This window comes from Emydura macquarii, unplaced genomic scaffold, assembly GCF_026122565.2.
Source record: "Emydura macquarii macquarii isolate MOO-44397 ecotype Brisbane River unplaced genomic scaffold, CSIRO-AGI_Emac_v2 contig_2897, whole genome shotgun sequence".
Lineage (NCBI taxonomy): Eukaryota > Metazoa > Chordata > Testudines > Chelidae > Emydura > Emydura macquarii.
In genome coordinates, this window is record NW_027133034.1 from 24,113,801 (window position 1) to 24,137,085 (window position 23,285).

Genomic DNA, 23,285 nt, shown 5'->3' on the forward strand with positions numbered 1-23,285 from the left:
CTGCTCCTAGATTCCAGTGTCTTGCAGAACCTCCCACTTCTCCCTCATATCATAGCTGGCTTACCTTCCCACCTTATTAGTATTTTTCACCTGCAGTCGTTGGAAAGCAGAGACTGTAGAAAATATCTGCACCCACTTCGGTGCCCTGTACATAGTATCTATTTGTTAAAACTAACAAAAAACAAGAATATGCACAGGCATGCAAGTGAAAGAAAAAACATGTTTCTTAAGTACCTGAACATGCAAATCGATTTATTTACACTCCATTTATTAAAATAATAATATATTAATGAGATTTTGAAGGCTCAATTTACACGTTCTCATGGCAGATATAAAGTAACTTAACTGTACACTTTTTTTGTGTGCTGGATTGCCAGAATAAGAAACCACTTCCATACTGTCCTCCATCTCCTAACACTTAATGTGTGTCCCAAAGGGTAGGTGAGTACTGACTCCGCTGCATTGGGCTCCATGGAGCGACGCAGCGGGATCGATTGAGTGGCCAGTGGACCCGCTCAATGAATCCCAGAAGTTCTCTCCATTTGATGCAGTAACTCCACCCCCTGGAAAAGAGTAACACTGCGTTGACCGGAGGGCATTTCCCATTGGCACAGCGCAGTGAAGATGCCGCAGTAAGAGAGCGTAAGTAAGTCAACAAGAGATACGCATTCTACAGTATGTAGCTTGCTTATCTCCCATCAACCCAGAATGGCAGTATAGACCAGGCCAAAGTCAAGCAAGGCTCTTGTGCTAAAAATTACTCGACTGGTTGATTCCAATATACTGAATGTTCAATCATGAGACTCTGCACAATTTATCAGGGCATTTATACTCCCTCACAGTGCAGAATTAACTAAAAACAAATATTTCTACAAGATCAAGATGAGCCTTGAAGTCATAGGATCATAGAAATGTAGTGCTAGAAGAAACCTTGAGAAGTCAAGTCCAACCCTCACCAGTATGACAGGATCAAGTAAACCTAGACATCCCTGACAAGTGTTTGTCCAACCTCTTCTTAAAAACCACCCAAGATAGGGATTCCACCACCTCCCTTGGAAGCCTATCCCCGAACTTAACTATCTTTACAGCTAGAAAGCTTTTCTAATATCTAATTTAAAATCTCTCTTGCTGCAGATTAAGCCCATTACTTCTTGTCCTCGGTTGTATCTTCTTGTCAAGTTTATTACTTGACTTACCTCCTTCACAAAAGGCAGTGATATTTAACACTTAAAATCAGTAAAGTGACAAGAAATGTAGCCAATTCCCCCATGCTTTCTCCATGGTACAAAAAAAAAAAAAAAAAAAAAAAAAAAAAAAAAATTCACATCCTTTAGGAAGAACTAAAAATTCTTTTCCATCCCACTGTTAAATTCTTGACCCTTATGGCCCTCTAACTGTAACTGAACAAGAGTTAACAGGATTCTAGTATACTCCAACCATTTTCATATAAGGAAACTGTATAGTATAATAATTCTAGAATATATGAAAAACTGACCCCAAGCTGTAAACTCATTTGTTTTCAGTAAACTATATTTACCTTTTCTATGCATCTACGCAAACTATGGATATTCCGAACCCACCATCCAACACCCATAGCTCTGAGTTCCGACCAGGTCAAATCCCCTTTCTGCACAGCAGGGAGCATGTTCAGTAGCTCCTCTTCTGCTACTGAATGAAATGCCCAGGCAAAGTGACGAGTAGACAAGCCTACATAATAATTCACAACAAAAAAAAAAAAAGTGCTGGTTTAGTGACAACAAATAATCTGAAAACCAAACTGCAAGTTCAGAAGGTTTTGTCTTTGGTTTTTAAATGTGAAAGTAGGAGATCAGAAACTTAGTAGGCACTAAAATAACCTCAGGCCTTACATTCCTAAGTTATACATAACTGAAATTTCATTACTGTCTTACAAATGAACAATCTGTTTGTTATTCACTTTATAAACTGGCTATTTATAGTTCATGGACAATAGATGTAATGACCAAATATAAATAACTACTAAACGCAAATGTCTGCAAAAAAATACCTTTAAAGATATATATGACATTGCCAATAGCTATGTGAAATTTTGAGTATTTAATTAAAGTGAAATTTACCAAAAACTTCAAAAAGTTCAATTTAATTTTGATTAAATGCTAAATTCCAAGGAAAACTAGCAATACGGCCAACTTCAGTGAAAAGTGTTTTCTTAATTCCATCTTTAAAAAAAAAAATCATGCCAACTTTTAAAGTATAAATTGTAAACATTCTGAGGTTTTATTTTTCCCATGGGGGAGGGGGGGGGGATGATCAGCTTCTCAGCATCTCATCAACTTCAAATATAGTAAGTCAGAAAGTTGGAAATAACTTCCAGGAAAAGGCTTTTGTAACCTTTTGGCACCAAGTTTTTTTTAACCCAAAAGCAAAGAGGAAACTTGGAAAATTCTCTCCTAATTTAGCATTTTTAGAGATAAAAAGCAATGTAGCTACAATATGTTCATACTTAGGATTTTTTTAAGTTTTATGCAGTATCATGCAAGTACTTCCATCATTAAAGCATTTGGTTTGATGAAATATCTAAATACCCAACACTTCCGTTTTTATTTTAAGACAGGACGACACCAACAGATTCATCAGTGAAATTTAGTATGTCATAGTACTCCTTTAAGACTTATGTTCTAGTATGGTTTGGATTCAGCCTTATGACCATGCTCTGTGCATGTACAGTCAATTCAGCATGCATTTCTAAAATTACCTTGCTGAATTTCAACATTCAGAATAATCTATTCTTGGGTAAATTTACTTAAAACAAAATAAGCAATTTTGGAAGCATCATCAGCACCTACAAACTTACATCAGTATTGTTATTTTTAAGTTACAGGTATTTACATTCAGCATATTAGAGCCTATATATCAGCTCTGTATTCAGCTTTCAGCTGTGCTCAACTAGGAAATTTGATTGGTTTTATTTGTAGTAAAATTTGTAGTAAATTTGGTATTTATTTGTAGTAGGGGACACCAATCACAATCCTGAGTTAGATAAATACTATAAATATCTGATTAAGTCAATTCTATAAAAATGCCTATTTGATTTTTTTGAAGTGCATTTCATGCTGTACTCTGCTGTTCAGAATGTAATAGTGTTGGACGCTACAGTGCACAGTGAAAGGTATATTGATTAGTACTACTGTGCAGTTTGTCCTTTTTTGTTTTAACTCAGTATAACAAATTACACACACCATAAGAAATATTGAAATGGTGAAGGCTATATTTTTCTAAGAGAAATTACAATTAAACATATGTAAAAAATAACCTAGGACTGAAAGCAGTAGCTGAAAATGATTACTATAATCACTAATTTAAAAAAAAAAAAATCAATAGAAATTTGCTGATTTTTTCCAGCAGTGCTGCTCCTCTGCAGAAGCTTGCTGGAAACATGGAAATGATCTAATTCAATTATGAGTTAAATTTTCCATAAGTATCAAAAGTGACTTAAAGAGCCTAAACTCCTTTTTCAAAAGTGTCTTAGGCACTTCAGCTCCTAAGTCACTTCAATGTTTTCTGAAAATTGTTACCCTATGTTGCCTGTGTCTCATGCTAAAATAGGCACTAAAATGAACTGTTCTATACAATGTTCAAAAAGTCTTGTTATATTACTCATTTCTAAACAAAGCCCATTCCAGTACTTTATAGTAATAGAAATTAATAAAAGGATATATTTACCCCGAAGAGATTAATCAAGAAGCACACACACAGTAAATTAATACACACCTTTTTTATGTTTCAGCATGTGCATGCACGGGGCTTGGAATGCAAATAAGCTTTTAGGACTTAGGCAATTCTCTCATACAATTCTGCATGTTTTTCAAGTCTATATGAGTACATCTACTAGATATCCATCATTTAAATTGTTAAATCATGTGAACACTTTCCAAAAACACCAGATCAGTAGAATTACCTTGGTGAAGCAGCTGGGCTCGATGGACAGGAGGAAGTGAGGTTGTCAGAAACGTGTGAAGCTGAACAGCCAGAAGGAATTTTAAGCCACATTCATCAAGCGTTTCTCCACCTATAAATAAAAATTGATTCATGCTTTCACTGAAAGAAAATACATATGGAAGAGACTTGGAAAAAATGGAAAATGATTAAATAGCTTTCAGATTTCTCTCTGCTAAACCGCTATCTAGGACGTCAAATTTAAAAAGAAGCTCATGAATTCAGTGATTTATTCAACTCTTGCCCCAAGCTAAGAGACCAGTGGCATAAAGAAACCAAGGCAATCTCCACATGTACTAGTGGCGAAAAAGGATGCATGCACTGAGCAAGTTATGCTTTGCAGAGTAATCTAGAACTCGAAGAAAAACCATATTTTCCCTATTCTTTCAATCAGTGTCTAAAAGCAATTGTGTTGCTTATTATAGCCAAGTATTAATACAATTGTAATGTTAGGTTGAGGAAAAAAGGTTTGGTTGATACAGGAAAGTGGATTCCTAGGATTGAGAGAGTTAAATTCTCATGAAAAAACACTTCTGATTAAATCTAAAGAAACAAACAAACAAAACCCCCACAAAAAGCTCTTTGGGTCCTAACAACTGGATTTGTAATCCAACTATAGCCACCCAACAGTAAACCAACCCCTATCTCACTCCCACCCACCCCACATAAAACACCCATACAAATAATGAATTAACTCAGCTAGTCATTAAAACAAAGCTGCAAAATAATCTTAGTGCCCCAGGAACATATTCTCAAACCTTCCAAAAACGCCAGTCAATTTTTTCCCCTGGTAACATGCCTGAAAGGTCATGTTTGGGCTATTTCTGATCAAGGGCAAAGCAAGTTCCAGAGTCCTGGGCACCTAACAATGAACACACATGGTTCATGATTACATCAGTAAACAATAACAAGTGAAAATACTTCCAAAGTTCATAACTTAATTTCTGAAACAAAAATGTTATGAAGTTTGCAATTAAAGCAAGGACCATTTACCTAAACAGCAGGTGACAAAATCTTGTTTGATAGTAAATCATACAAGGTGTACAACAGAATTTTTAAATTCAAATATCTTTCTAGATAAGAGTAAGACGATAAAAATCCTTACAAAAAAGCTTGTGAATTACAAGAATATTGCCTATCATTTAAAATATAAAGCTTACCCTGGTTTCTGTCTCTGCTTTCTCCAATATCAGTACTGGTAGTAGCAATTGTATCTGCCAAGGCCATCAATGACATTTGCTCCATCCTGGAGAGACCTGGTAAGCTAGAATGCAACAAGTGACGGGAAAGAATTTGGGCATGCTCTGGTCCAAAGTAAGTTGGGCTGTATTGAGAAAGATCAATGACCTTTGGCTCTGTATCATTTTCCTCTGCTTCAAACATGGTAAGATCATCTGTACTTAGGTTGGAGTTTTGAAAAAGATCTTCATAATTTTCTTCTGGTAAACCATTTTGTTTATTTACGTTATTTTGATTGCTGGACTTCTCTACACAAAAATGTGAGCAGTCATCATCTGCAGCAAGCAATGCATATAGAGGAAGTGGTGGAACAGAGTCTATTTCCGTATAATCAGTATTTTCAGTTTTGTTGAATGTCTTGGGGTCTCTGGCAGTGCTTCCACTAGCACTGATTGTGAGAGATCTGAGTCGCCGATCGTGATTAGGTTCAGATTCATTTATAGCAACAACTTCCCCAGCAATGCATTTAACCAAATGGGACAGGATAGCTTTTGCTCTACGTACTTTACCAAGATCCATGAGCTCTAAAAGCTGGAAAGGGTGGTACTGAGGTAAAGTAGGACATAATGCATGGGCTGCTTCAAAAAGACCAGAATCTTCCTTTTCCACAGAGAGATCAAATGCAGTTCTCTTTCCACTAAGTTTCTGTGCAAGACTTGTCATGGATCTGGTTAAGGTTCGCTTTGGGGGATGCAGGCCAGAACCAGCCGAGTGGCTTTGTTTCATCAAGCTAGCAATAGAGGGTGTGCTTCCACTGTAAGAATCAGTTGTAACCGGCTCTTGTTTTGAAGGGGTCTGCCACTGAGAATAAACGTGCATTTCACAATCCATCCCAACTACAAGGATGCCATCACGCACCCAAGATAAAGAAACTGGCAAAGGAGGTGATCCTTCTACTGAAGAAACCAAGTCCACACACCGTAGCAGTACAAACCTACAAAGGGACGTAACTTTTCCATTTTCCCACAATGGAAATGCAGAGACCTCCTTATTACTTTGGTCATGCATGTTTCCAACCAGTTGGCCAAACATATAAAGCTTTGATCCAATTCCAACTGTTAGGATGTGTGATCCATCTTCCCTAGACATCCAGTCTAAGTGAACCAAGTGTTTTGTGCTGGGTAAAATACTCTCATTATTAGATAAATAAACTTCTTGTTTATTGTATGCCATTAAATTACTATCAATACTAATGGCAGAGTCCAGCATTGTGCTTATTTCATCTAAATGAAGAGTCTGTTCCAGAATCCAACATGATCCTCCTGTAGATTCACATTCAAAAATACTAACATGCATCATGAAATCTTGAGAAAAGCGACTATTTTTAGATGTCATCTGCTTGTATGCTACAGCTAATCTATTTGTATGTGAACAACTAACTTCTATTGGCCTGCCTGGAACATTCACAGCACTACTACTACTAAGTCCATCTTCAACAAGTAATGGCCATTCTTCCCATATATACGTAACGTTATTATTTACAGAATATTCTGACGCAGAAGAAACTGCTGACTCAAGAGTCACTTTGCATCTCCAGAACCTTACTTTTCCATCTGAGCAAGAAGTTGCCAGTAGATAAGGGGCATGACAAACTGGATATATGGAAGAAGAACTCAGGTGTCCTAAAATTGAAACAAAAAAAACCTTTCACATTAGGCAAATAATAAGCAATCATAATAGGGTGTTTTTGGTTTGTTTTTGTTTTTTTAAACCAAAATGTCAAACTAAATTCACTAAATTTTCTTAAAGTTAATACAGTTTGGTTTTGATTCATATAACAAAGTATCTAGTGCCTATTTTATTGACACAGAATAATGATTACAAGGATTGAGAGAGAGAAGAGGTACAAGGAACAAGTTGAACATACCTCTATAGTGACATGAAGAAAAAATTATGGAAACAGATCCAGTTAAATGTTCAAAATTATTTCACATCTATGAAATTTTAAAAACTGAAAATCCCTAATAGGAATGAAAAGGAGCCTTATATAAAAACTAACTTGCGGCTCCAGTTATGTTAAGCAAAAAAAGCAAATTTTATAATTGACAACACTGATAATCAGCGTTAGAACTGGACAACACACAAAATATGGATCACTTGAATTATAAGCTCTATAAATCAGTTGTGTGTGAGTAATAAGCCAGAACATGGATTTATAGCCCTTTAATTAAAAATGGATTTCTCTGTTAATGTGTACATGGATCCAGACCCCTCTTCCCCCAGCTTTTTTCTTTGTCCCACCTCAAATACCACCAGAGAAGCTCAGACATGCTGCAGCTGATTGATCTTTGAATGTGGTTGGAGCTCTCACATCGGTGTATTTTCATAATCCACAGATGTGAAGTCACACAATTATGAAGTGCATGCACTTCACACGACAATCCATGTACTACATGCTAGCTAACTCAAAACACATGCTTCCCAATCAAGGGTCTGAATATCCTAAGAAGTCTTCATATGAGAGGTATATTGATGGACTTAACATTATATTTAACAATAAAGCTAATTTTCTGGACAAACCCATTTCACTACTCAGGACTGCATACAGTCTTTTACTTATAGAGAGTCTGAGTCTACAGAAACATTTTTCACTGACTTGTTTCAGCAGGAGCTCTGTTGCAGCTCAGGAGTAAAACAAAATTTTAAAACGACTATGTATTTTAGTATTCCTTTCAAATCTGGTTTCCACATATTCTTGAATTCAAAGTCTTTGTTAATCTGTTGTTGTTTTAAGGTCTAATAGCCCAGGAAACTCATGGAATACAGTATACCAAGATCTTTACTAGTTCTTTCCTTCTTTTAAATTTACAAACCTGCTGATGGTTTAACACTTATTATTTCCACTCCTTCTGGTAAATTCAACTCTTGACTATAAACCATTTCTGAAGAGAGTGTCAGACGACTGGTACTTTGAAGGTTTGCTCTACAGGCCCGGTATTTCTGCGTGAAGGGAGATTGGATCTTCTCTGGATCTGGAGAGGAAGAATATAGCTCTTCTTGATGTGACGCTGCTTCAGATATATTTGAGTCTATTTTTTCACCTGAAAAAAAAGTTTGCATTAAGTGAAAGTTATAACTTGTGACAACTGTTTTATGAAAAACACAACGGTCACTGAATGAACAAGAGAAGATGCAATTTTAGACTTGGTTTTGGTAAATAGTGCGGACATCATAAAAGAACCAGTCATAGGACATCATCTTCGACTGAGTGATCATGATTTGGTTCAGTTTAACTTTAATGGAAGGTAATCAAAATCAAGTCACCAACTCTGGATTTTTTTGTTTTGGTTTTTGTTTTTGTTGTTGTCTTTTTAACTTCAAAAGCGTAGACTTTGGGAAATTAAGGGCATTAGTTGAAGTCACCTGGACTGAAAAGCTCAAGGACATAAATGTGGTGCAAGCTTTGAATTCCTTTAAATCAACTATACAAAAGCTATCTGAAATTTGCAAACCAAGCAAGGGGGGAAAAATTGTAGGACGAGATGCAGCTGGATGAATAAGCACTTCAAAAAAGTTATTAGGAGTAAGCAGAGAATATATAGGGAAAAAAAGCCACATCCTGAATATTAGAAAACATAGGAATAAAAGAGAGAATTGCTAAAAGTCAAGCTAAATAAGCTCTTGCCAAGAATATTAAATAATAAAGAAGAGATTTTTTAAAATGATATAAATAAAAAGAACAAATAGAGATGAGATTAGGCTGCTATGCAATGCCGATAGGAAGGAGATTATTTTTTAATCTGGATCTGGCACAAAAACTGAATGAATACTTGGCCTAGGTTTTCAATAACGATAATGAACGTGTGCTTGAAGGCAGAATGATGGATGGAAATGAGTGTACAGAAATGGAAATTACCACATCAGAGGTGGAAGAAAAAATAAATGTCAAGAGTTTAATGCACTCAAATTGTGAGGACTAGATAATGTCCATCCCAGAATACTAAACTAGCTCAGGAGATAGGTAGCGAAGAAGCAAGGATATTCAGAGGTAATACCATAGCTAACATCATACCTATATTTAAGAAAGGGAAAAAAGTGATTCGGGCAATTACAGACCTGTGAGCCTGATCTCAGTATTATGCAGGCTTTAGAACAAATTGTGAAACAAAAAATAAATTCATGGAAGTAAATGGTACAGGGAATGTAATGCAACATGGATTTACCAAAGATAGATCATGCCTGATTTCCTTCTTTGAGAAAATAACTAACTTTTTTGGATAAGGGGAATGCAGTAAATCTAACACACTTGGATGTCAGCAAAGCATTTGCCACAGTACCACATGGGAAATTAGTTAAATTAGAGATGGGGATTACACAAGATTTGTAAGGCGGGTAAGGAACTACCTAAAGGGAAAGAAGGCAAAGAACTGGGCTGAAAGGCGAACTGTCAGATTGGAGGCAGGTTACTAGTGAAGTTCCTCAAGAATCAATCTTGGGTCCAATCTTATTCAATGCTTTTATTAATGATCTTGGCATAAAAAGCATGTGCATGCTAATGAAATACGCTCATGATACAACATTGGGAGGCATCATCACTACAAAGGAACTTTGGAATTTTGTACAGGATGACCTTGAAGCCTGGAGTGACGGAAATGGGATGAAATTCAACAGAACAAAGTGCAAGGCCCTGTAATAGTAAGAATTTTTGCTGCAACCTGAGGGCTTATCATTTGGAAGCAACAGAGAAGAGAGACCTGGGTGCATTGTATTGACATGATGTAGATGCGAAAAGGCAAATGTGACCCTAGGCTTTATCAGGCAAGGCATTTCCAGTAGAGATAGAGACGTGCTAAAGCCATTGAACAAGGCAGTGCTAAGATTTCATTTGGAATACTGTCTACAATTCTGGTCACCCATGGACAAGGAAGATAAATTCAAACTGGAACAGAAACAGAGAAGAGCTACAATGATGATCAGGGAAAGCCTATCTTAGGAGAGGAGACTGGAAGAGCTTGACTTGTTTAGCCTAGCAAGGATAATATGATTGTTTTCTATAAATATATCAAGGGGAGAGGGAAGAAATGGGTGAAGACCTATTTATTGGGAGGCTATACTGAAAGGACAGGAGACACTTGATATGCTTTTAATCTGGCCATAACACTACTATGATGTCTGAGACTACCTGGTAGATAAAAGTATACAATGCAGGTAACTCCATTTTCATTCAATATTTACCCAGGGGGCTTCGGCCAGCCCCTCTTTTTCCATCCAGGTCCCCCATCCAACCTTACGATTACCCCATGGAACCTTACCATTTCCCCACTCCCACCAAATGAGGGTTAAGGTGGGCTATAAGAAAGGGGGGTTGGCTCACTGCTATACTAGTTATTGAAGTACCAAACTACATTCCCCCCACCCACCGTTCCACTCCTTTAACGAACACCTTTTTTAAGTCCTTTACCAAACCATTTATCTGGTCACTGTATCCCTTCCCTGTGGAGTACCTGCACTAGACATCCACACACACTTACATAATTGTTGTGACATCATAGCTTAACTTCCTTCCCTACTTACTATAACGAAGTCCTCCCACCCCCCGAACCCACCGTGGGGAAGGCAGAAAAAAACCCATTCCACCTTGGCCAATTTGGTGGTGAGGGAAAAATTCCTTCCCAGCCACACTAAATAGAATGCCTACAACAGGTCCTGACCAAACCTGATATTTTGCCACTTCCAAGGGGCGGGAGAGTGGGTGCTGCTTCTCCCACCAGGCTTGTCCCTTCGCAAGTCCCCAGTCCTTCCGGTCCCTGGGGTTAAGTCAGAGTCACCATGTTGACCCACTCCCCCTTGCAGCAGCAGCCTCTGAGTCTCTCTCCCCTCTGCCCATAAAGTGCTATTCCCTCTCTCCCAGCAAGCTGGATAATGCCTTCCCCCAGCTTAATGGTGTGGTGCAGTCAACCTCAAAGGTAATGTCACAAGAGAAAATGGGTATCAAACTGGCCATGAAGAAATTCAGGCTGGACATAAGAAGAAAATTTCTAATAATTTCCCTGCCACTGTGGGGACCTCAAGCACCTCAGTCCCTCAAACTCTCTGCCTCTGGAACGTAACAGGGTAGTCTCCTGTGGGCTGTAGTACTTCGGTCTAAATTTCAGTTGTTGGATTTAGTGTGAAGGTGCTGGGTGGTTTTGGTGACCTATGATAATCCAGGAGATCATACTAGATGAGCTGGTGGTCCTTTCTGGATTTAAACTCTATGACAGCATGGTTAATGAAATGTAACATGTCTTGCAAGTAAAAATCTTCATGATCTTTAAAAGCAGAATTTAGCACAACAAATTGACTTAACAAAATGGATTTCCAAAGTAGGGATGTAAATTAACACTTATTGGGCAAGCAAAAAGTCCCACATGTCAAGTTCCTCTCAAATTCTTCAAGTGTTTGGACCTGGCTACCTTCAAACCCTCTATAATATAAAGCAATGAAACTATACTGAGCCAAAAAAAAATCTAATATGTCAAAGAGGAAATGTGTACATTAGTTTTCTCATAATGAGAGAACTCTCCACGATAAGGTATGCATTTAACACTGTAGCTAAAAATACATGTAATATAATTGCCAATGGAGTTAGTTTACCATGAAAATTTTAGTTGGCACACATTTGAACTTGTATCTTTTAAGTTGCATAAATGACGTTCTTAATTTCTTTTAAAAAAAGCAAATGCGTGAATCAATAGACAGTAGAAACTAGGAAAGGATTTTCTTGGAAAAGCAGGACGTAAGCACCATCCTAAGTATGGGTTTTGAAAGTGAAGGAGGATTAAAAATTAAACTCACCAACCCTGATGGAAGGGAGTGCATCTAGCTACCCCTTTACCAGCCAAGGCTGTTGTGGTTTGAAGATTGGCTTTCTTCTCCTACAATACACAAGCTGCAGTAGTATCAAAACTACACTATCAGAACACAGCTTGAAGAAATCTTGCCTGTGCCCCCACCATCACCTTTGATCTTGCCCATATCTGACTGTGCAGACAGGAACATTCAGAGTTGTCCCCAGTTTAATAACAGCAGTCACAGAGGGCAGAGAATCCGGTTGTAGGCTTTGTTAATTTTTAAGTGTGAACGGATATTCAGCAGTGCATTCTAATTCTCTTAAAACTTATTTTTAAATCCTCACCATTAATGCAGTCTACAATTCTTGATTTAGAACTAAACTAAAAAATCTGAAGAAATTTTATTCTACCATTTCTGAACTGAGGAACAAAAGTAGTCTGAATCTCCACCACTAACAACTCAAAACAGCTGGATGGATTTTTCTCAACTACTAACAAAAAATAAACACAGTTTGGGCTAAACTAAGTTTGGTTTAAGAAAAAGCTCCATAGCAAAAAGAAAATGAGAGACTTTTGAAGCAAGAAAGAAAAAGTTGTAATGGAAGCTCAAGAGCAGCCTTTATTGTAGCAATTGCTAATTGCTTTTTAGACAGTTATTTATTAAATATCTGAACAGTAAATGCATCTTTAAAAATAGGATACATACCTAATAATTACAAGCAATTGACATGTTTAAAAACATTTTTACATCACAACAAAAGGACCTACCCACTGAGACTGGAACAGACTTCAAATGCAAGTTCCACATGTGTAATAATGAGCGGTTTTGAATGTATTCAATTACTATTAAGTAAAATTTTTCAGAGAATCCATTTTTCAAGTTTCCTGAAATTTAAAGTAACAAAGTTTTTAGTGCAACATCTAATATTAGCTACTAACTTTTTTCCCCTCCCCCACTATATAACTATAGGCACTAGCCTTTACAATTTAAAGAGTATAAAGGCGCCAGGTAGTCAGCATCTTTTACAGAAAATGTTTCCTTCTGTTTGTGTGGGGGTTATTTTTGTTCCAACTCTGATCCTGTTATTGAAAGGTTAAGTGAAAACACGATCACTGATTCTTCCCTTGAATTTATTGTATTGTATAACCAGCTATGTTTAAAATAGTAAAGCTGTGCAGTGACAGCTTTTATTTTATACTGTAGCATACAAAGGGCTAATCAGCAGCATTATATTTTTATTTTTCAGGTTGTAAGCATTGTGAACCATACAACTGTATGTTCAGTTTTTCATTAAGTATTTTGGATAAAGAAATGTTAGATATAGGAACAGTCACTGACTTCTGAGGCACTAAAAAAGAAAGGTTAAATTGTATAGAAATTATTTACATCTAATTTGCGATTTCCTTATGCTGTTACTAGAGCCAGTAGTCTGTAGACGTACCGTAACCTAAACCTTAATCCTTTTGGTCTTGTCTCTCTCTGGGCATGAAGTGGAATGGTATTTAATTACTTAACATTTTTTTAAGATACAAGTTTAAAAGGAAAACTGTCAGACTTCTTTTAGAACCCTAAGTCCAAAGGAAGGGTTTAACTGCTTGTAAGGATGATTGCTTATCATAAAGGAGTGTTGGAAAGACTTACAGCCACTCTACTTTCTAGTGCCCCCTGCCACCATTGCTCTACCTTAACATTAAATGTGGGACCCAGAGGTCTATCTGCCTTTTATAATACCACAACACAGTATGGGAAGTTGCAGATCCTGCATCTCCCAGATCCTGCAAGAGGGCCTACTGTACAAAAGACTACTGTTTTCAACAAGTGCCTCTCTCTGCACTAAAAGTCATCAATGGTACATAGCATTTCCTCAATATACAAAGGATACCTCTTAGTAAAATGCATCTTTGCCTCAGACCTTTACGCTGTTTCCTCAAGGAAGAGGAAAGTAGTTTGTGTTCCATTTGTAATTTTGTTCCATATATTAGAATTTAAATTCCAGTAAAATCAAACAGATCTTTGACCTCAAAATATTACTGCAGTGCAACAAGCCCATTCAAATCAATACCCCTTTGATTAATTCAGTAAAATGGTAAAGAATGTAACATTTAACCCTGCTTTACCAGAGTCTGCTAAACAGTTGTTCTTTTCAGGTATTTTCTCCTCATGGTTATTCAAAATGAAGTCTTCTTGAAAAACATGAAGTAACTGTGTTTTTTTGCCATGCTAAATTAAAAGACAAATAGTAAACAAGTCAATAAGATAAATGGAATCTCTCTTAATTCTAGGCTGATATTAAAAAAAGTTGACAGGACCAAGCAAAATAATCAATTTCTGATTAAAAAGTATGGGATACCTACATTCTCTCTGCATATGGGTCAAGATCAGGTAGTTGTCAGTAGGATACTATGAATCCAAAACTTGTACATATTAAATTATATTTATTGGTTTCATCATCAATGGATATGGAAAGTTACAGATGTAATGCTCAGTTTTAATGCCTTTTTAAATCAAGTAACTCAATGTTCTCTCCCACCATAAAATGTGTGCTGAAAAATTACCTTACTTACAAGCTCTGTAATAACATCCAACTCTACAATACATCCTGGCCTTGCAGTAGACTGTTGACTTATGATGTTAAAAACTTCACCAACGTATTTCTGCAAAAAACAGTAAAAGAAGCAATATTGAAGGATTTTTTAGTTCAACTGCTGATGTTCATTAAAAAATTAACTCATGTTCGATATTTTCATTTTGACATAGTGTTTTTATTTATTTGTGATTCACTTATTCAAAGTTAGGATTGATGGAAATTCAGTTTAATAAAGTGAGATTTATTAAAGCCAAAGAGATTTGTTTACATTCTATGGAAGTCTCCAGAGACTCTAAACTCTTACAGAAATCCTCTCTTTAATTGCTATACACCTTGGTTTGGCAATTCTGTATCAACAGTACACACAATTAAGAACAACATTTTATCTAATTTACAGTGTTATAGGAATTTAAGTAAAGCAGTTCTGAGAGGACACGAGGGGTATGTCTACATTGCTGAGGGAAGTTGACTTTCACCCGTGGATTTTTAGAAGTTACAGCAGCGTGTACACACCATGCTGTTTGCGCAGGTCTTGCGTGTTGACAATCACCATGCTTATTTCGACTTCAGACGTGGTGGCTGTTGGGTTGAGTGTCGTCATCCCATGATGCAACACTGCTTCCCTCTCCCTTCTCCCCCCCCCAAACAAATAGGAAAACTATTTTTGCGCCTTTTTTTACTCCGTGCGCTCGCCATTGCTGCGGAGACATGGAGCCAGCTCAACTCTGCACTATTATTGTGAGCATCACAAATACATCACGGCTTATCATTGAGTATTTTCAAAATAGAGCAAGAAGCCGAAGCACAGGCAACTGCGATGCCACTGAGGCTGCCCTGCTACAAGCCATCGAGCGGAACAATTCCCGATTGCTGCAGGCTGTAACCCATCATCTGCAGTCCATGGAGCGCCGGTTCTGGTACCGGGAAACAAGCACAGACTGGTGAAACCACATCATTATACAGCTGTGGGATGATGACCAGTGACTGCAAAACTTTTGTATGAGAAAGGCAACTTTCCTCAAACTGTGCTCGGAGCTGGCCCCGTCCCTGAAGCACATGAACTCTCGCTTGAGACAAGCTCTGATAGTGGAGAAGAGAGTCGCTATCGCTCTGTGGAAGCTGGCAACCCCAGACTGTTACCGCTTGGTTGGGAATCAATTCGGAGTCAGTAAATCTACAGTGGGCACCGCCGTGATTCAAGTATGCAGCGCCATCAATAGACTTCTGCTTCGAAGGATAGTGACTTTGGGAAACGTGCAGGACATAGTGGACGGGTTTGCCACAATGGGGTTTGCAAACTGCCAGTGGGCCATTGATGGGACCCACATCCTTATCTTAGCTCCTGCCCACCTAGCAGCTGAGTAAATCAACCGCAAGGGGTACTTTTCCATGGTCCTGCAGGGCCTTGTGGATCACAGGGGTCATTTCACAGACATCTATGTGGGGTGATCTGGGAAGGTGCATGATGCACGCATATTTCATAATTGGGGCTGTTCTCTAATATGCAGGCAGATGCTTTTTTCCCTGGACAAAAAATTCACATCGGGGGTGTGGAAATGCCAATAGTGATCCCTGGAGGATCCTGCTTACCCCTTACTCCCTTGGTTAATGAAGCCATGCACTGGGCACCTTGACAGCAACAAGTAGTGTTTTAACAGATTAAGCACTTGCTGAATGGTTGTAGAATGTACCTTTGGGCATTTAAAGGGCAGATGGAGGAATCTCCTCACTAGGCTGGACATGAGTGAAAAGAACCTCCTTTCAGTGATATCTGCACGCTGTGCTCTTCATAATGTGTGTGAAGTGAAGGGTGAGAGGTTCCCCCAGCGTTGGGCTGTGGAGGCAGAAAGACTGGCCGACAATTATGAGCAGCCAGATGCCAGCAGTATGCTGAGAGCTATCCGTGGAGCGCTTTGCATTAAGGAAACTTTGAAAACCAGGTTCTGCAATGAGATGCAGGACTGATTTCTGTTCCTGTATGTTGTTGCCTTTGCTAAACATCCCCCCCTCAACCCAAATCGATATCTGTACACTCCAAATCCCTCCAGGACAACATATGATTTAATAAAGAAACGTGTTGAAATGATGCAAACTTTTATTTATGAACATTCAAGTCATGGGTGAAGGGGTGGGGGGAGTGTTTATTCAGTCTCACGGAGTAGTGTGGTTGCTTGCTAGACAGCTGTCAGTGGGGCCCCCTGCAGCTTTCTGCTCGCCTCCACCAGGGTGGCCTGGCCATTCTCCTCCGAGACATCTTGGGGGCAGGGAAGAGGCAGGGCAGCGCATCCCTAGGTGGAGAAGTATTATGGAGGGGCTGCAGCAGGACTCTGTCCTGCCTCCGCTCCTCCCGAAGCTCCACAAGCTGCCAGAGCATTTCTGCCTGGTCACGCATGATTCGCAGCATCTCCTGCGTGCTACTGCGATCATGCTCCTGCACTTCCCTGCAACTCTCCCTGTCCTTGTCCATATTCTGGGACAAGGTCAGCCGCCACGCTCTGAGCTCTGTCTCTGTGGCCGCGGAGGCGTTCATGAGCTTGCCAAGCATGTCATCTTTCCCCCCCCCCTTTCTAATCTGCAATAGTCTTTCCGCAGTATTTCTTGAGGATTGGGCCAAGGCAGGTGTCTACAGAATGAAAAGAAAGTAACAAGATAGCCATTGTTAGCAGACTGAAGAAAACAATACAACTGCAACAATGTAGACAATACCCCTCATGCAGTGCACAGGGCAAAAACAGACCCTCATTCCATTCTTAACATCCCAGAAGGGTCGGCTTGCTGTGCCCTTACATAGGGGATCTGCGGACAGCGTAGAGGAGGGGGCGGTATATAGTTTCTGCTTAAACCAAACAAAAGTAATCAAAGTTTTTTGGTAGGACGCTGCAATGGAGAATACAAAGGTACAGGGTATCTACTGTATAGCTCGGGTATTTTAAACATGCACCGTGAGATATCAACTGATGATTATCGGAGCATCTCTCATCACATAAATAATCTGTTCCATGGATAACCCCCCCAGTAAAGTCCGATAAACACCTGAAATCCCCTTCTGCCCCCCGCCCCCAATGTAAAAGGACAGAACTGTTAAGAAAAGAAGAGAAAAAGGGAAGAAAAAAAACAAAAAACAAAAAAAAAACAACTCACCAAATGTGCCTTCCCTGGGATCATTAGTCCTGTCCTGTGTGCTGCTGGACTGCTCTGGGGTCAGGAATAGGTCCTGACTTTCAGGGAGAACGGACACCCTGCTCCGCTGCACCCTGCTCTCCTCAGCCTCCTCCTCGTCCACAGTCCTCATCATTGTCCATGGACTGTGACCCAGCGGAGGTATCGATGCTGCAGGGCGGTACTGTGGTGGGATCGCCACCGAGAATTGCATGCACCTCATCATAGAAGTGGCATGTTTTGGGCGAGGAGCCAGAACGACTGTTAACTTCCCTGGCTTTCTGATATGACTGACGCAGCTCCTTGATCTTCACACGGTACTGCTGCGCGTCCCTTGTGTCCCTTCTCCAGCGTGCCCTGGATATCTTCCCAGATTTCTTTTGCTGGCTCTGAGCTGAGCTAGAATGGACTACTCGCCCCACAGACCGATGAGATCCAAGACCTCAGGTCAACTCCATACTGGAGCGTGTTTGGACTTTGCAGTAGCCCTGAGGAGTACAGCGACAAAGCTCTCTTCATGCTGGCAGCACAGGAAATTCAAATTCAAATTTTCCTGGGGCTTGAGGGGAGGGGACATTTCCGGGTAGCAATTGCAGAGCGAATGTCCAGAGCTGTCACAACGGGGCATTGTGGGATACCTCCCAAAGGCCAATAAAGTCAATTTAAGTGCAGTTGTGTCTACACTGACACTAAATCGAACCAATACATTCGAATTAGACGCTACGCCACTTGCAGAGGTGGTCTTATTAAGTCGACTTTTGCCGTGATTTAAGTCGACTTAACTATAGTGCCAGTGTAGACGCATGTGTTCGGAGATCGACGCAAGTGACTTTACGTCAAACTCCGTAGCCAGTGTAGACCAGGCCTAGGTTAACCTTCTTACCCCTATTAAGTGCCACAGAATCTTTTATGGCCTCACGTGAAAGATGTCTCCATCAAAAGAAATATATGTCCTTGAACTAGGCTGACACGGCAGTTCAGCACTGACTCAAAGGAAAGTGTCACTTATTGAATCATCAAAACTATGTCTTATGGCATTAGGTGTTTCTTGGAGATTTCCCAGCCAAGTAAGTAGTAGTGACCTGGCTCAACAATGTTCAGCTTGGGAGCTCTTGCAGTCATCACAATGGCGTGTTGTATGCCTGCAATGCTGTAAGGTCCTATTATATTTGCAGACTGTCTTTACAACAGAGATACGTTTTGCAAATTTTAGCGTTCAATCACTTACCAAGTCTGACAAACCAACGTTATGAGTTATATTACAACCTCCTATAAAATATGACAATGTACATGTTTAATAAAAGTTAGTTTTTACTTACAGAAATTTCAGGGTTGGACAGCTCACTCAAAAGCTTTTTAGCATCTATTATAGCTTGATATAATCTCAAATGCTGTCCATCACTTGCTACAAAGCAAGCACTTGGAGAATTGCAGTATGCACCTGAAAAGTATTTATAAACAAACAATCAGCTCAATATTTAAGTGAATACTAGCTCGTTCCCTATTGATGGCCAGAAGCAATCACAAGAATTCATTATTAACGACAAAGAAAACAGAATAAAGCACATCTTATGTCTCATTGATCTAATTTTTATTTAACTATTTATTATTATTATTAAGTGTGTTCATATGCAACAACTATGAAGATGTAATACTGAATGTCACCATAAGAAAACTAACCTCCAATCTGCTCACTGTAGGAGACACTTCCTTCTCATCTGTATTAATATTTTCCAACCTCCTACCCATGAACATTACCATTTGTATGTATTTTTTTAAAATGTAATTTAGATCTAAGGTTTTAAAACAAAGGGCAGTGACCTTGTCCTGAACTTGTAAAACCTATCTATTGTGCCATATAAATAAGAGGGCAGAAAACATACAGTGGCTTTTTTGAAATCTACCAGGATTAAGGGAACATTTTTCTTCAATTTTAGTCTAGGTTACCTTTCAGAAAACCCGTATTTGGAAACTAATCAGAGATAATTTAAAAGTTCCATCATTCAACATTCCTAGATTCTCCATGCTACTAGCATAAATTTTTTCTAGTCTACTTGTTTTAACAACTAAAGATTTTCAATAGACTAATGAACTCAGAAAACTCACCTAGACAGTAACTGGGTATAAGTGTAGGCAGCCATGCCACATTAGAAAAGGCTGACACGTGGAGAGAATTAATTCGTGCAAGTTCAGAAACTCCTCCGGAAAAGGATAATGGCCCAACTGGATCAACTCTCCAAAGAATAAGCTCGCTATAAACTGCATTGGGATCCTGGGATGTTACACTTGTAATCCCTCTATTCTGAGATCTTAAAGGCAACTCTCCAGAATTTGAAGTATCATTTGTCTGTTTTGTGCTGTCAACATCTGGTGATCTCAGAGCATTATGATGAGAAGTTGTAAGCAGCAAGGGTAACACTGAATGACAAGCCAAGTCATTAAGATGAAAACGGTGACCACAATATCGAGATTTATGTGAAATACTGAGCACAGTGGAAAAAGCAGATTCCTCTGCAAAACTGACTAGCCACTGGTTTAAAGACCCATCTGCATGTTTTGAAATCATCATAACATTGGGAGTGAAAATGCTTAATTTTAAACTGTTGGTTGATTTACTGTGGCCAGAAGAGATAAGCATAGATGAGGAACGAGTAAGGCCAAGGGGCTTCTGTTTGCCTTGTTGAATAGCGAGGTCAACATTCTTGGTGCAGGCATACATCACTATACTTCTGCAAAGAGAATTTGCATCACCTGTTGGAAATGCTACTGGAATTCTTGAAACAAAAGATACCTAGAGTTAAAGAGGGAAAATAATATGTATTAGAACAAATTAAGATGATATTAATGTACTTCTCAAACAACTTCTCAAACAAACACATTTGAATCCAGAAAAGCCATAGTACCTGCACCTGACGAAACATACCAGGCTGATACTCATCTAGCCAGTCCACATGCCATACCAGCAACGAACCATCCATGGGATGAATACTGAATAGCATGTCTGCATTTTTGTTCCACTCAGACAGTAGTATTTCAATCTCATGATCAATAATAGTAGAAGATAAAGGAGTAGAGTCAGAATTTGGAACAGATTTTTCTCTACCCAGTTCCTTCGTCTCTTGATTTCCTTTTTGATCTTCTGCACTATCATCAGCTTCTGGCAGAAGGAAACATATATAAAGTAAAGAAACCCATACATGAAAGCCACATTTGGAAGTTAAAGTATTATAGGCAACATTGCTTGGTTATTCAAAACCTTCTTTTAAAGCTTCTTCTAAACCATTCATACAAACATGGCCTTAATCAAGTTGTAAAGGTAAGGATGTAATCACTGAATCAAGTTAACGCTACATAATTGAATATATTCCTGTATCTTACTGAGAAAAGCGTAACAAGTTATATTATGTATGTCAAGCTATTTTACAATACCATCTTACACATACACCAAAAAAGGTACCACTAAACATTGATTAGTAATTATACCAAATGGAGTTAAATTGAGAGTAATTCACAAATAACAGTTTAAAAAACAAGTTGTTGTATCTTACTCATGAAAGTACAGAAAATGAATTTTTTTTTAAACTTGGAAATTGGAAGTTCAGAGGAATTCAGGAATAAATGCATCAAATTCCTTCCAGCTAGCTTTATGTATCCCAAAAACTTGCCATTTAAATAAATGTCACCAAGTTATGATTGCAGGTAATCCAAGCAGCAATTTTAGAAGCTTAAAAACAGTACAGTTCTTAATCTTAAGACCTGGCTTCAAGCTTCATGATTACTACAAAAATTAAGATCAACATCTTTTTCTGAGTTTTTAAAATTGCAGTGAAACAAGTTTTGGTTGGTTTTGAACATTCCACTGCAGTATTTACTAAAACACTGGCTGCATTTTGCTAGCACAAGCACCAGAACATAAAAGACCCTTTTTTCCCATTGTTTAAGGTAAATAATGAAGATAATCATGGAAGTAGTACATATTTTAAATGTTCATTTAAAAAAAACACTAAACATATTGTAAGAAGTGTTTCTTGAAAAGCTTCATTTTTAAGTTCTTCTGCCAGCAACAAAGTGCTGAATAAAGAGGAATATAAGTAGAAGAATGTACAGCTTTTATACAACCTTGACTCCAAATGTTTGGTTCCACAACAGTGTGCTCATGCAACCCCTAACGGACACTATTTTAAAGAAGAAGAATCCAACATTCTACAGTACCCAGGCTTGCATCCCATAAGCAGAAGTGTGCAGAGGCCTCCTGAAGGAGTCTAAAATTTCCAACAGCCTCTTAATGTTCTTAGCTTTAAAAAAACCCAAACCAACCTCTGAAAACAAAAGATCTATGCTTCTAGAAAAAGCCACATGAACCCCCTATATTTGCAGATAGAGTCAGTCACAACAGTCAGTGCTGGCCACTTCACATAAGACCACACTTCACTTATCACACTACACTATTTCTAGCCAGCATGTGTCTACAGTACAAAACCACAATACACAGTTGCCATTATATAACATTACAGAGGACTATAATTGGTAGTATCACTAACAGGCCAAAAATGAAGAAGCACAAAACTTGAACTACCCCCTCTCCACACTAAAGGTAATCCCTTCAAAACAGCACAAGCATAGCAGTGTACACAAGTTTGTATTAGCACTGTCTAAGTCACCTCTGTGCTGCAATTATGCAGGTAAGTTCAGTTGCCAGGCCTGCCAATTCAGTTTCTTATTCAGGCTGCGAAAGATACAGGCCCATGTGAATAAGGCTTGGGGCACAAACTTCAATTTTCTTTAGTAGGTATAAACTTTAATCCTTAAGTAGAATTTTATATTCACACCATCTAAGTTGGTTCAGTCTGTAGGCCCTGTCACTAAAAGCAAGGGGACCCTGCACCCAGTTAAGCCTCAAACTGCTGGCTCCCTAATTTCTTGATGGTACAACAAAAAAGGATAGATACAAAGTTTTCCCTAGGAGTATTTTAAGAAAGGCTGACAGGATGTGTGAGAAGCATGTGAGGGCAAAAAACCCCAAACAAACAGTGGTCCTCATAATGCCATAAATAATATCCATTAATGTGTGATGGCCTTAATGAAGCCAAAGTCACTGCACCACCAACTATTACCCCAAAAGGACTGAGGAAGGGTAGAGCACTGAGGTATTTCCATTAAGTTATTTCCCATTTATCCCATGCTTTTATGATTTTGGAGCACACATGCTTATGGTCTAATGATATGTATTGTAACAGCACGATCAGTATTTCCAAACTGAATAACTGCTCCTTGCCCACCCTGAACCAGGACTGGATCACGTTAATCGAGAGGCAGGAACTGCGATGTACTGATCTGTTCAGAAGGTTTCTGGGAAATTGTCATGGGGTACTGCAAGCTAGAATTAAGAACATAAGGACAGCCATACTGGGTCAGTGCAGTAGTCTATCTAGGCCAATAGCCTGTCTTCCTACAGTAGCTGGTGCCAGATGTTTCAGAGGGAATGAATAGAACAGGGCAATTTGTCAATGTTGTCCTGCTCCAGCTTCTCGCAGTCAGAGATTTAGGGATA

At 38.8% G+C, this 23,285-nt stretch overlaps 1 protein-coding gene across 4 annotated transcripts in view; it reads right to left on the minus strand.

The window, feature by feature from the left end:
• Nucleotides 1-23,285, minus strand: part of DMXL1 (Dmx like 1) — a 139,505-nt gene that overhangs the window by 55,713 nt on the left and 60,507 nt on the right. For 2 of the 4 annotated variants that reach the window (XM_067569033.1, XM_067569032.1), the window contains exons 11-20: nucleotides 20,638-20,891; nucleotides 19,841-20,525; nucleotides 19,054-19,175; nucleotides 14,544-14,642; nucleotides 14,106-14,208; nucleotides 12,756-12,872; nucleotides 8,028-8,255; nucleotides 5,136-6,836; nucleotides 3,938-4,048; nucleotides 1,538-1,707 (exon numbers count right to left, since the gene is read on the minus strand). In XM_067569033.1, coding sequence (XP_067425134.1) covers nucleotides 1,538-1,707; nucleotides 3,938-4,048; nucleotides 5,136-6,836; nucleotides 8,028-8,255; nucleotides 12,756-12,872; nucleotides 14,106-14,208; nucleotides 14,544-14,642; nucleotides 19,054-19,175; nucleotides 19,841-20,525; nucleotides 20,638-20,891 — 3,590 coding nt within the window. The remainder of the gene's footprint in view (nucleotides 1-1,537; nucleotides 1,708-3,937; nucleotides 4,049-5,135; nucleotides 6,837-8,027; nucleotides 8,256-12,755; nucleotides 12,873-14,105; nucleotides 14,209-14,543; nucleotides 14,643-19,053; nucleotides 19,176-19,840; nucleotides 20,526-20,637; nucleotides 20,892-23,285) is intronic. The other 2 variants (XM_067569034.1, XM_067569035.1) reach the window with 1 other exon arrangement.